This window comes from Elephas maximus, chromosome 6, assembly GCF_024166365.1.
Source record: "Elephas maximus indicus isolate mEleMax1 chromosome 6, mEleMax1 primary haplotype, whole genome shotgun sequence".
Lineage (NCBI taxonomy): Eukaryota > Metazoa > Chordata > Mammalia > Proboscidea > Elephantidae > Elephas > Elephas maximus.
Window position 1 is genome coordinate 113,186,756 of NC_064824.1, and position 15,104 is coordinate 113,201,859.

The following is a 15,104-nucleotide window of genomic DNA, read 5'->3' on the forward strand; positions in this document are numbered from 1 at the left end:
ATGTTGATTTATTTTTGTTCTTAGAGAATCTTTAGATCAATCCCTGCTCAACTGGAATCAAAACAAAACAAAAACACCCTGCTGCACCTTCCCCACCTTACTGAGACAAGTCCGAAGTAAAACGTCTGACACATTCCCCTAGCAATTCGCCTCAGTGTTGAGGACACATAAAACTTCCACAGCAGCAATTTTACCTAACTTAGATGGAAGTGAGGAAGACAAAGAAATTACTAAAGAAAAGATGACAGCCACCTCTCCCCTCTTCACAGTGAGGTGAGAAATGAGGAAGCAGAATCAAATTGGAAAAAAAAAAAGGTTAGGCTAGAGGAAACTCCAAAAGTGGGGCATTAAAATAACAGGTCAATAAAAGATATTTTATTTTTTGAATGCTACTTTGCATTTTTAGGATGCAATTTTACCTTATCCCTATTCTCTTACCATATTGGTAAAGTATAAAAAAAAAAAAAAAAAGTATAGGGTCACTGAAAAAGAGGAAGACCCTCAAGGAGATGGACTGACATAGTGGCTGCAATAATGGGCTCAGGCATAATGATTGTGGGCATAGTGTAGAACCCGGCAGTGTTTCATTCTGTTGTACACAGAGTCTCTGTGAGTCGGAACTGACTCGTCGGCACCTAACAACAACAACATATTCTCTCCAGGAGATGAGTAAAATTATTTATTATATATCTTCTATTCCCCCAACATAGTCGTTCCTTAAATTACCAAAATTCACCCTTGTTTTTTTATGAGGCTGGTCATTAGGTGCTTGTAAGGCACTGGCACCAAAAACTAGAGCTAAAACAGAATCTCGGCCACAGATGTGACCTTGAAGAGGGAACTTTTCCTATCTATAACTTCTATTTCTGTAAAATACCTGTAAGATAAAACATCTGTCAGATAAATATGGTGTGAAAGAATGGCTGATACGGTAGTATAATTACAGCCTGTCCTCAGAATCTACATGCTCAGCCCATTAACTATGTAAGATACCCGACATACTTAATGTAGAAAAAAGAGACTTTAACCAAGACAAAAGATTTTTAAATGGAAAACTTCGGAGCCAAAGGATCCAAATTCTTATTGTTAATTTATTTAAATGAGTCAATTATCCTACACAGTTACAGAAAAATTTAAGATACAATTTCCTACTGAACTTACTTGATTTCTGGAAAATTCCATGCAAAGTTAATATTAAAGTTTCTATATAGGTAACCCAGTTCAGGCTTTGTCTACCAGCAAGTCATATCCTCAAACACAAGACCTAGTTTTAATAAGTCATAAATCTTTACAACTAATTTTGAAAGCTTTGGTCTACTTCATCTTTCTTTAATATACATGGGTTTCAGATAGTTTTTGAATAGCTCTGAAGCATTTTTTAAAATCAAACCAAGAGGCTTGACACTGAGCAAAATACAGAAACTGTGAGAAGTACATATTAGGAAGAAATTATTTGAGGGGTTTTGCCTTCCTTTTATAAACCCCAGTAACTATTTAAAGTAATTGTTCCAAACCTTGAACCTCTTTCTCTTGGGGTTCTATATTAGAAAACATGGGGATATGAACTTCATTAAGAGATTCCATCCATCCTTTATCCTAAAAGAACCATTGAGAGTATGTTATTCACCACTGTGAGAATCACCAAATCTCACACTATTAAATCGACTTGAGTCCATCAATGATTCTATAAAAATGACATGGCCAAGCCATTAAAGTGACAAAACGTTCATTTCTTAAAGAAGCCAAATTTTATGGAAATGAATCATGTAGCCTGTATACGTAACCAAGTGCAAGTTCAGCATATTCACAAGAACTAGATAAAGTTAAATGGTAAATGCCTTAACATTCAAGATTTCACATGGCTTCTTTATTACTGAGGCCTTATTATTGTGCAAGTCTATTCTTTCCTATAACCACTTGCAAGGTTTCAAAGGTTTCTAGTGTAGGTTCAGTACAAAAGCTTCTATAATCATGGAACCATTTTAAATGAATTTTTTTTAACATCAAGACTCAGTAAGATGTGCCACAGATTTGACAGGAAAGGAAGGTACAAAAATAAGAAAGTAAGACACAGTGAAAAACTTTTTTTTCTATGTAAATGGTCAATCAGTCCAATTGCTAATCATACTTCTGAAACTGGTAATGACTGGGAAGGACTAATAACAAAGGCTGATGAAGTCTTTTAAAAAACCAAACAATAGTATAGCTTAACTGGTAAAAAAAAAGTCTGCCTTGAGCATTATGCTCTTTTAACAACTACTTATATGGGATCAAATGGACAACAGCAACTTGAAATATTAGGTAGGAACCTTAGGAGGCAGAGAGTTTATGTTAATGAGGAAGGAACCACTCAGAAAAGGAGGGTGAGAACGGATACACAACTAGAAGAATGTAATCGGTGCCACTGAATTGCACACATAGAAACTGTCGAACTGGTCTATGTTTTGCTGTGTGTACGCTCAACAACAAAATAAATAAAATTCAAAATATAAATAAATAAAAGCGGCTTTGGTCTAAGCGCGCACGCGCACACACACACACACACACACACACAAACAGACTGATGAGAAGAGGTGCCGGAGCATTGCTAGTCACAGCCACTTAGCGGGATCAGACAGCATCAGTGGAGGCTAGCCTCACAAGAAAGAAGTGGTAGCTGCATTTAAACAGGACACAAATATCAACTGCTGAAAAGGAACTGTCTTAGAAGCTCAATGTCACACTACAGATTAAATTAATAATGTAAGATCTTGATAAATCAAGCATTTCTACCATAAAAGCTTCAAAGCACAAAGCCATAAAACACAGTTTATAAAAACAAATTCTAATCCATCATTTGCTTCTTGAAAAGAAAGTTTCATTAAAAATACCCACTATTTTTTTTTTCTAACTTTTTTTTTTTTAATAATTATAAATTGGCATGAGATTGTAAAGAAATGTACGGGGAAGTTCCACGCACCTTTCACCAGTCTCTCCCAATGTTAACATCTCACACAACTATACTTCAATATGAAAGCCAAGGAAGTGGCACTGGTACAACTCATGGGACTTTTTCAGATTTCACCAGTTATACAAGCACTTGTGTTGTATGTGGGTGTGGGGGTGTGTGTGTGTATGTAGATACTGGAGCCAGGAAACTTTATCACATATGTAGTTTTATATAACCACAATCAAGATACTCGATAGCATCATCACAAGACTCTGCCATGAGAAGAGGGCACGGCCATCAAACAAATACAGAAGGCATGCGTTATTTGCGTAAAACAATATGGTAGTTAACAAAAAAAGGTCACTTCAATGTACTATTTAGCCATCCTAACGAAAGTAGATTCTTTAGCTACTGAGAAGAAAATAACTCTGTATAAGCTTTCTTTTTTATTTTGCTTTAAATCCTAGTAAGGATAAGAAAGGCAAACAAGTGACAGTAGGGAAGGTGAAGATAGGGTGTTTGGAAGGTGATGACAAGCAGTTCTGAAGGTGGTGGTGGGGTGTTTGACTACTAAGAAGTGGGTAACAGGGAAAAATTTCCAGGGGAGGTTTAGATAACAGCTTGTGTAGTCACCTCAAATCAGGTAGTACAAGGCAGACTAAACTTCCCAATGACTTCATATAATACACTGGATAAAGCAAAAGGGTGTTATACAGGTAAATTTTTAAAAAATCATTAAAAGAAAAACTACTTCCATTTCATATACCCACCCTGCAGTATATTTAAAACATGTGTTTATTAACAAGTTAAATATATCATATAAAGGAGCCCTGGTGACACAGTAGTTGAGCATTTGGCTGCTAAAAGAAAGGTTGGCTGTTCGAAACCTACCAGCTGCTCCACATGAGAAATATGTGGCAGTCTGCTTCCATAAAGATTACGGCCTTGGAAACCTTGTGGGGCAGTTCTACTTTGTACTACAGGATCACTATGAGATGGAATCAACTCGAGGGCAAGGGGTTTGGTTTTTTGGGGGTATATCATGTAATGGAAATACAGGCTGCTTAGGCTTAAAAGTCTAACTATATAAATCATTGTACTCTGTATTAAAATAGTTGGCATAGTAGGAAAAAGCTTTTAAAACCAGAACTTATTTGCATACATTTACCAAGAACATCTAGATGATACCATTAATATAGCTTTTCAAATGCACTAAGGGAAGAAAAATTAGCATAAGTTCTTTAAATAACTATTGGCAGCAATGCACTATGAGAAATGAAATTAGCCTACTTAATTTATTTTGTAATTCTCCCAAATCCAAATACTTACATTCAAATTTTAGGACCCAGCATCCATTGAGAATCCCAAGCATACATTTTAGGGTACTTTGAACAGTGTCACCAGGAACAACAACGTGAGTTACTAGAATACAATAGAAACAGTAAGAAAAACAGAGATGTAAACCAAAACAATTCTGTTATTAGCCTGCTCTTTATAACCAGACTGTATCTTACAAACTAATACCTGAATTTACTTCAATGGCATCCCTTTTTACACTTAAGCACAAGACTTCTTTTATTTAGCCAACATTCTCTCACCTGGCTACCAAGATGAAAAGTCAGATCATAAACCATAAATTTTAAAGCCATGTTATCATAATCTTTTCTTAATTTTCCAATTATAACAAAGGAATTACAGCAATGCATTGCACTACAAATTGTCATTAGCAAACACATAAATTTGCTCTTCTGACATATCCTTCTGTCTTAACACGTGTGCAAAGCTTTAAATTTCCTCACTATATTAAGCCTATAAGTAATTTATAACTTACACAATTTAAATTTATTGCAAGATGCATGAGTCATATTCCAATATCTAAAACATATATACATTGTCAAAGTGAGTTCTCTAAAAGGAGTTATATACTTTAAAAAAAAAAAAAAAATTCCTAGAGAAAAGTCAAAATCCTCACCTGTACTGTCAAACTCAGCACATTTTTTAGCCTTAAGAATTGCTGCAAGCTCACTGAGCATTTTCTGTTGTTCTGAGGAAAGGCCACTGCCTATAAGCACAAGGGGCCTATCACTACGTTGGACAGTGTTCATCTGTTAATGAAAAAGAAGCCACAGCATTACAAACATTTAAAGACAAGAGAAAAGCATTAAACTGACTGTCACTTGATACAAGCTCGAAGAACGTCATTACTTAGCTTACTCTATCTAGTAATTCCCAGTAATTTCTGCTGATCAATTATTTTTCCATTTCTTATTTTTCCCCAATAAATAACACTAATTGTGATAGCCCTCTACATCCAGGACATTTTGCTTCCTTGATACTAATCTGGGTCTCTCTAGAGTTTTATGTCTTCATTTTGTCACCAGTAAGCCTTTTTTTCCCTGCTTGTTTCAAGTAACCCAAAATACCCATATCATTAATTTCCTAACCCCCCGGGGCTAACTTCTTCCAATGGAGTTACCTTTAACTTGGTCAGTTTAGTTTAAACTAAAATTATCTTGTTGTTGTCGTGTGCTGTTGAGTCAGTTCCGACTCACAGAGACCCTATAGGACAGGGCAGAACTGCCCCAGAGGGTTTCCAAGGAGAAGCTGGTGGATTTGAACTGCCGACCTTTCGGTTCACAGCCAAGCTCTTAACCACTATGCTGCAAAAAACCAAGAAAACCAAACCGATTGCCGTTTCGTCGATAATAACTTATAGCGACCCTATAGCACAGAGTACAACTGCCTCATAGAATTTCCAAAGAGCGCTTTCTAGATTTGAACTGCTGACCTTTTGGTTAGCAGCCGTAGCACTTAACCACTACGTTACCAGGGGGCTCCAAAATTATCTTACTGACGAAAAATCAGTCTTAGAACACTTGAGACTTCTAGAACAGTGGTGACCCCAAAGATAGAAAACACATTTTTAATATCAAAGCAGTTACCCCTCTCTAAATATCACTTCAGCTCTATTCCGATACTACTCTGACACTAACTGCAATGCAGTTAGCTCCTCCTCTTCTGACCCTAACCACGCAGAGCTTGTTCAGATCTCACAGAGTTAAAAGGCACAGTCCTTCAGACTGCCAAATCTGCCCACGAGTCAGCCACCAGCTACAAGTTTGGGGGTTCAGACCAACTGACTACAAATCCAGGGGTTCCTCCTACACCCTCAGTGTAGTCCCTGGGTGGCGCAAATGGTTAAGCACTCAACTACTAGTTGAATATGTGGCTGTACCCGCCAAGAAGCATCTCAGAAGAAAGACCGGGTGACCTGTTTCCGAGAGGTCACAGCCTTGAAGAGCCCGTGGAGCAGTTCTACTCCGTACATATGGGGTCACCCTGAGTCAGAACCAACTTGATGGCAATTAACAACAACTAGTACTACCAGTCCAAGTTCACGACAAGTCCCCAGGACACCTGTACTTCTAACCTGCTGGCTAAAAACCTAGGGGTCCCCTCTACCCTCTCATGTTTAATAATTTGCTAGAATGACTTACAGAACTCAGCAAAGCCCTATACTTAAAATTATAGTCTTAATGTAACAAAAAGGATACAACAGAAATTCATAACACGAGGTATGGGAAGATCCCCAATGTGGAGCTTCCTTATTCCCAGGAACCAGGAATGCATTACCCTCTGGGAGCACTGTCAGCTGTTATCAACCAGAAAGCTCAACCGAATGGAGTTCTTATTGAGGTTTCATGACATAGGCATGGTTGATAGAATCACTGATCACCTGACTGAACTCAATCTCCAGCCTTCCTTTCACTCTCTAGAGGTATGGAGTTTGGATGATATCCCATGGCCAGCTCTTACCATAAGTTACCTTTCTAAACATAACCTGTCTAGTGCCCTCCATGAATAACAAAAATATTCCAGTCACTCAGGAAATTCCAAAGGTTTCAGGGCTGCCTCCCAGAAACAGGGACAAAGACCAAATTTGGGGGGTAAAGCACTTCATCCTACACCCTCAAAACCAAGAAACAATAAAAACACACAAGAGAATTCAAAAGTTAGAAGATCAGATCCTCCAACAGTAGTAAGTCAACGCAGCGCATGGGAATGAAAAAGTGCTCCAAGAAAGAGTCGTTTTTTACTTTATTATCTAGACTTAACTTATAGGAAACAAAACAGACAAAAATAAAGGGAAGGCAGCAATGGGGAGCATCAAAGACAGAGATTAGATGTGAAAGATTCAAAGGGATAGTGTTTATAATAGCAGCCAAAAGAAATTTAAAAAATAAAATTGAATTGGGAGTTAGCCGAAAGCTACCTAATAGAAGAGAAGCAACAAACTACACAAAGAAGAAAGACAGGTAAATCAGCACTAATGTATTAAAGGACAAAAGTCAAACACAATGCTGCAATTCTCAAAGGCAAAACATAGAATTCTCCTATGTACGTGAGTATATATGTACACGGAACATCTGGGCTTACAAGCACGAAAGAACATGAGGGAAATACTGAAGGCATGACTACCAGCACAGTTTGGCAACTAGAGGAAAGACAGTTAGCATTCAAATACTTCACATATCATAATAGCAATCATCTTATAAATTTATTCAGTCTGATGTCCTACATATATGACATCTAAATCTTCTGCTTTATCTATAAACAGACCAATCACAATAATTCATTCACTAGTATACTGCAGTATACTATATTAGTATGCTATAGTATACTAGTATAATTCATTCACTTGTATATAGGAAGTATAACATTTTCAAAGATTTCCATAAAAAAATTACATGGTAATATTTCAGCACTTAAATGTTCACCTACCTGAATTACTTATTCCTTCCAAGGTTCAAGTAACAAAGCTTTTACCGGATATGCTATCTATCTATATCACATTTCTATGTATGTGTCTTTCCTATTCACTAATTTATAAGATGATGTAACCATATCTAACATAAACTCTGTAAACAGTCTGTAACATAAAATAGTTCAGTGTACCTTATGGATTATTCAATTACTATGTGGTAATATATTAAAAACAGTATTTTTAAAATCCTTGTCAGTTACACTGACGAGTGCCATAAAAATAACTCTAAATGGACGATAACCAAAACCAAACCAAACCCGTTGCTGTCGAGTCGACTCCGACTCATAGTGACCCTAGAAGACAGAGTAGACCTGTCTCACAGAGTTTCCAAGGAGCGCCTGGTAGATTCGAACTGTTGACCTTCTGGTGGAGCAGCCGTAGCTCTTAACCACTATGCCACCAGGGTTTCCAAATGGAAGCTACTACTTCTCAATTTATATAACTCCACTTCAACTATAAATTAGTTCCCTGCACAAATACAAGAGTGAAAAGATATCAATTCTAAATATAGCCTATGAGCTATTTCCACCAAGCCAACGAAAGCACCAAAGTGGGTCAAGCATTTTCCAAGCATAGTTTGTTTGTTTGTTTGTTTTTAACCTCAATACAGATAGAAACTGGCCCTAATTCCTCGCAGTTAAGGAACACTATAATAAAACATAGAGCAAACAGCTGCTAAAGCCACACGTCTGATTTGGTGTGAGGGCAGGAGAACGGCATTTGATTTGAATAAACAGAGGCCTCAGAATCATGATGCTCAAAAGAAGTTCAAAAAACCTACAAGCGTTCAACATACTTCAGAAAGATTAGGTGTTACGTACACTGGCATTAAACAAACTTGTAGAATAATCCATATAGTACTTTTTCTTAAATAAAATTATTAGCTATTCTTAATGAGTTTACCAAATAAATATAGTTATAAAACTTCTGGGGAAAACACAAAAAAAGATGACAACCTGCTTGAAAGGGATCACAGTCAAAGAAGTCCCAAAATGAACATGGCAAGCAGCTTTTTAAGTCTCTTTGGAAGACCAAAGAAGAATTGATGCAGAATTATGGTGCTGGTAAAGAATACCATAATGAATATATCATTGACCATAAGAAGAACAAACAAATCTGTCTTGGAAGAAATACAGCCAGAATGCTCCTTAGAAGCAAGGACAGAGAGACTTCATCTCACATACTTTGGACACATTATCAGGAGAATCAGCCCCTGGAGAAGAACATCGTGCTTGGTAAGGTAGACAGCACCAACAAGAAAAAGGAAGACCCTTAACGAGATGGGCTGACACAGCGGCTGCGACACTGAGCTCAAACATAGCAATGACTGTGAGGGTGGCACAGGACTGGGCAGCATTTTGTTCTGTTGTACAAAGGGTCACCATGAATCAAAACCAACTCGATGGCACCTGATAACAACAAACTTTAAAGAGTTTACTTCTCATATTTATAGTAGTGCTTTCCAAGCATCACTAACCTTTACCTGAAAGCTAAAAAAAAATACAAACAGGGACAGAGAAATTCAAACCCTACCTACTTATTACTCCTTCCCTTGTGCATGATGCTCCCTGGAGAAGCCTCTCAGAATAACTTGGCAACCACCGATTCGAAGGATTTTAGCCTCAGCAACCCAGCACTTCTGCTTGTTTCCAGTGCAAAAATTAGTCATAAAGGGACTGCAGTCCTCATATCCATGCATCAACATACACTTCTTGAGCGCTCACTCTAAGCCAGACACCGTCCTAGGTGCTGGGGCTACAGTAAATAAGAGTCAAGTCAGCTCTCACAGAGTTTATATACCAGCTGGGAGGAAAAAAAGAGTAAAATAAAAACACATTAAAGCAGATATAAGTGGTATGGTAAAAGTAAAGCAAGCCAAGGGGATAAGAAGTCTTAGAGATTGCTATTTAATATATGATGGTACAAAGACCTCTTGGATAAGATGACACTGCAGAAAGATGTGTAGGAAGTAAGAAGCATGCCGCATGGCATTTGACTTCTTAGATTTATTCCTGATAAAGAAAACAGCTGGTACAACAGCCCTGAACTGTGAGCATGTTTGGTGGTTTCAAGCAAAAGCAAGGTGGCTCATGTGTCTGGAAAAAAGTGAGTGAATGCGAGTTTGGTAGCAGCGCAAAGAAGGCAATTCCAGTTCTTCCGTTTTAAGAACTGCACGTAAAGAAACTACTCTTCAATTCAGAGGGACATGGTGTCATTCATTAGTCTTCCTTAGGCAAGTATATGCAATTAAGAGAGTAAAAAATGATACTCACAGGCCAGGTCCCCGTACCATGCAAAAAGCATAGTTTCTTAAATTTTATAAAAACACAAAGGGAGCTGAGAGGTAGAAGTGAGAAGAGGATAAACATTTTGGTCTTTTCTGAAAGGCACTGCCAACCTCAGATTCCAAGAATATCATTAAAAAATCTTTATTTTTGAAACCTTTAAAATAATCCTTTTCCAGCTTTTAAATAAAAGAACATTGGCAAAAGACAACTCAGTTATGCGATGCTCTGCCAGGAGAGTTCAAGTTCAAGTGAATAAAATAAGTGCTGATTTACAGTAGCTACGTGTGGTGAGGCTGAATGCGTACAGACCTGAGATTTAACAAATTTGAGTTCTAACTGGTCCATTCAATTTCTTATGGCTGGTTAAGCCCAGGCAAATCGCAGCCTCCCTAGGTCTTGGTTTTCTCAGCTGCAAAAGGAGAAAACTGAACTGCTGATTTCTAGGTTTATTTCCAGTTCATTACCAAAATTATAGTTGGGGGCACACCTAAAGGGCTACAGTGTAGAGCAGGAGACTAAGAATTTCCAAGCATTAAGGTGAGTAGCTCCTGACAGCAACTATGACCACATCAAGTTGTAAATACCTTATGCTGCACCTCCCCATCTTAAACAATGGCGTCACTACTCCACTGCCTTTACCAGTAAAGAAGTTGCCTCTGAATGGTCCCAGACAGCAACTTATACCTTGCTCTCATTTTCCCCCATCTGAGCGCTTAGTAACAAGATACATGAGTCCACCCCCTAACCTCTAAAACCCCTTTTCTTCTCTCCATGGGCACATTACTATCACTACATGTACTTCCAGCCTTCACCACTTCTCACCTGGACTCTTACTACAACCGCCTCCTAACTAGCCTCTCCTGGTGGCGTAGTGGTTAAGTGCTACAGTTGCTAACCAAAGGGTGAGCAGTTCAAATCCGCCAGGTGCTCCTTGAAAACTCTATGGAGCAGTTCTACTCTGTCCTATAGGGTCGCCATGAGTCGGAATCAACTCGACGGCACTGGGATCCTAACTAGCCTTTAGTCTTTTCCCATTTTCTAACTGTCCTCTACAGTCTCAATCCATTTCAAAACACTCTGGGAAATAGATAACTAGGGAAATAAAGTTCAGACTCCTTATCAGGAAATTCAAAGCCTTTCACAGTCTACTCCCAACCTAGCCCTATAGCTTCAATTCCTCTTGAACCTATCTTCTGCTCCTCTCACAACAAACTCTACAGTTTCTGAAATTTCTAAGATCCTTTATGCCTTCTTGTCGCTGAACGGCTGTTCCCTAGATGTAGAATGCCACCTCCACATTTATACATTGTGGTAGTAGGTAATGGCTGTCACTCAAAGTCCAGTCCTCGTTTCCTCCATACTAAAAGAACCCCAGTTTTGTTCAGGTATCCATCCTTCAAGGACTGACCCTATCCCCAACTCAAGGGGGTGGCAAAGCCAACGTGTCACCCAGTTCTGACCAATAAGACATAAGGGGACGTCTATTGGAAAGTCTTTGAAAAAGGCTTTCACCCCTATTTTTCAACTGGGTACAGTCACATTTGGAATTGTGGGAATCATCCTAACCATGAGGAGAGATTAGTGAGGACAAAGCTGTCACACGGCAGGTGGCAAAGCAGAAAGGATTTGAGTCCTCGATGCAGTCACTAACCGCTGAATAAACTAAATGCAGAGCTATCCTACATTGAGATTAGCTATTATTATATAAGATAATATATTCTTTAAGCATGTAATAAAGGTTTACATTATTTGCAACCAAAAGCATTCTATTAGATTCCCTGCCAAGCTTTTACCATTAAAGGCTTAGATCACCTTCTCGGTCACTTTCTCTGTGAAGCTCTAAGTAATCCTTAGTGAAGTCAGCTTCTCCCTTCCATATGCTTCTACTGCATCTTCAGGCTCCTATTTTGGAAACTCTGGTGGTGTACAGGTTAAGTGCTACAGCTGTTAACCAAGAGGTGGGCAGTCTGAATCCACCAGGCACTCCTTGGAACTTCTATGCGGCAGTTCTACTCCATCCTATAGTGTCGCTATGAGTTGGAATCGATTCAACGGCAATGGGTTTATCATAAATTTATTACAATGTATAATAAAAGTTTTTTACATCTGTATTTCCCACTAAGGTATGGGGCTCCTAAGGAATAGAAACTCCTCCTACTTTGTATCTCTAGCTTGTACTTCCCTCCTAAGCTCCTGGCCATATATCCAATTGTATATTCAACATCTCCAAATGATGCCTAATATGCATAAAATTGGCAAAAAGAATCACTAATTCCTTCCCTGCAGCAGCAAATGGCTCTACCACCTACACTATCACTAGAGTCATACTTACTCTGCTCTTCCACCACACCTCATACGCAATCCATCAGACGGCCCTGCTAGCTTTATCTCAAAATACACACTAATTACTTCTCGTAATCTCCACCACTATTACCCTATTACCTATATACCACTACTACATTATGGCATCTCTTTCCTGTCACAATGACTGCCCTACGTGGTCACCTGGTTTCCCCTCTGGCCCCTCATCCCATACGTCATCTTTCACAAAGCAGCCAGGGTGAGCTTTCAAAAACATCACTCAAATCATGTCATTCTCTTGCTTTAAATTCTTCCAATGCTTTCCCAATACTCTTATTCACTAGTCTCCAGCAATAACTTCTTTCTAACCTTCAAACATGCGAAGCTCATCTGCTAAAGGGCCTACACACTTGGCATTCCTTCCGCTTCGAACACGTGTCCTCCAGATAGTCACACGGCTGCCTCCCCCTCATCATTCAGGTTTTGACTCAAATATCCGGTCTTTAAAGGCTCTCCCCCAACAACCCTAGTTAGGCGGTGTCCCTTCAGGAGCCTTCCACTCTCACCCAATTACACCGTACAAAATACCTTCAAATCACTCCCTGAAGTTCTTTTATATATGTTAGTTTACATATTGACAGTCTGTCTCTTTCCTATCTCTTGCTAGAACGTAAGCTCCTTGAGAATAAGGGCTCTGTCAGTCATAGTCATTGCTCCATCTGTGACACTGTGTTGTAGAATGCAGCCTAAAATATAGAAGGAGCTCAATAAAGGTTTGCTGATAGACTTCTTGTGATTGTGTCTTTGAATCCACAGTAGCTAATAACAGGAAGTGTTCAATAATTGTTTGGCGAATGAAAGCAATTTGCTAACTAGAAATTTTTCCATTACATTCCTTTCATAACCAATTTCAATGAAAGATATAAATGTCCCGAGGCTAAATCCATACTCACAACTGAGCACTGGCTGGCTGATGATACATTCTTCTCTGGTAGCAGCAACAGCGATTTCATATCTTCACTGTCTGTATAATCCACAGGCCGCAGACCAAATATGTTACTGGTAAAATAAGTACAGATGGGTTTAAGTAAATAAAATCTGTGACTTGATTCTTAACTAAATGGATGCACTAGTGGAACAATTTTTCAGCTGCCTTTTTTTTTAATATGCAATTTTAAGTAAAAGAAATTCAAAATCCACATGAAGCAACCAGGATCCAGAATCACAAGCCGCTGAACTCGATGAAAAGATGTGAAATTTTAATTTGATACCAAACCATAATACAGCATTTGTAATTCAATATACTGCTACTTCCAAAACATATTAAATATAGTGTTATTTATATTGTTTCACAACTCTGTATTCTGTAGTCATATTCATATTTAAAAATATGGCTTTCATAATCATTAATCACTATGGGTGAGGTTCTTTCCATTTCAAATAAAAACCATTTACTATAGTTGTTACAGGCTCACAAGTCCATATAAGTAAATATACAAATTAGATAAACTCATAATATAAGCATTTGGATCCACCAGAAGGAAAACTTCATCACATGAAAGACAATATAATAAAGTAGTGAAGAAGGTGCTCTTAAAATTCATTTTAATATGTATCTACAATTTAATCTATAATAATCATGGCCATTATAGCACAAACTAGTAAGGTTCACAGAATAATTTGATACAGACTTCTCAGTATTTATCAGTTTACAAGTCACAGAATATTAACACTAGAAGAGACCCTAGAGGTCACGGTACAACCAGTTACCTTATAGAAAACAAAAAAAGAGAGGTTCCGACCACTTAGGGTCACCTTTTCTTTGTTCATTTGAATAATACTGTCCATCATTAAGGAGCCTTGGTGGCACACTGCTAACTATAAGGTCAGCAGTTCAAGCCTACCAGCTGCTCCGTGGACGAAAGGTATGGGAGCCTGTTTGTATAAAGATTTACAGCCCTGGAAATCCTACAGGGCAGTTCTATTCTGTCCTATAGGGTCACTATGAGTTAGAATCAACTCAACAGCAGTGGGCTTGGGTGTTTTTTTTTTTTTTTTTTTTTTTTGCGGCGGGGGGGATCCATCATTAGTTTTTCAATGATAAGTAAATTTTTTAAACAATGACTCTTGTCTACTAATTTCCCAATTTCTTACATACGGTTTGAAAATATGATTTTACTATATTATGCTATATTATCTAGTATGTATAATATATATAAAACAGTGTGTGTCAGGGTTGTATCCTTTCACCATATTTATTCGATCTGTATGCTGAGAAAAGATTGAGGTTGTCAAAGATTTCATTTTACCTGGATCCACAATCAACACCCATGGAAGCAGCAGTCAAGAAATCAAAGGACACATTGCACTGGGCAAATCTGCTGCAAAAGACCTCTTCAAATAAAGTGCTGAAAAGCAAAGATGTCACCCTGAAGACTAAGGTGCACCTGACCCAAGCCATGGTGTTTTCAATTGCCTCCTATGCACGTGAAAGCTGGACGATGAAAAAGACAGACCAAAGAACTGCCGTCTTCGAATTGTGGTGCTGGCGAATATACCACAGACTGCCAAAAGAACGAACAAATCTATCTTGGAAGAAATGCAAGCAGAATGCTCCTTAGAAGCAAGGATGGCAAGACTATATCTCACATACTCTGGACATGTTATTAGGAGGGATCAGTCTCTGGGAGAAGGACAAAGACCCTCATTGAGATGGACTGACACAGTGGCTGCAACAATGGGCTTAAGCATAACAGTGATT

The 15,104-nt window shown here is 38.3% G+C and overlaps 1 protein-coding gene across 2 annotated transcripts in view; it reads right to left on the bottom strand.

Annotated features, from left to right (window-relative positions):
- Nucleotides 1-15,104, bottom strand: part of BARD1 (BRCA1 associated RING domain 1) — a 105,736-nt gene that overhangs the window by 19,673 nt on the left and 70,959 nt on the right. For both annotated transcript variants that reach the window (XM_049888087.1, XM_049888088.1), the window contains 3 exons: nt 13,297-13,402; nt 4,902-5,034; nt 4,259-4,351 (listed from right to left, as the gene is read on the bottom strand). In XM_049888087.1, coding sequence (XP_049744044.1) covers nt 4,259-4,351; nt 4,902-5,034; nt 13,297-13,402 — 332 coding nt within the window. The remainder of the gene's footprint in view (nt 1-4,258; nt 4,352-4,901; nt 5,035-13,296; nt 13,403-15,104) is intronic.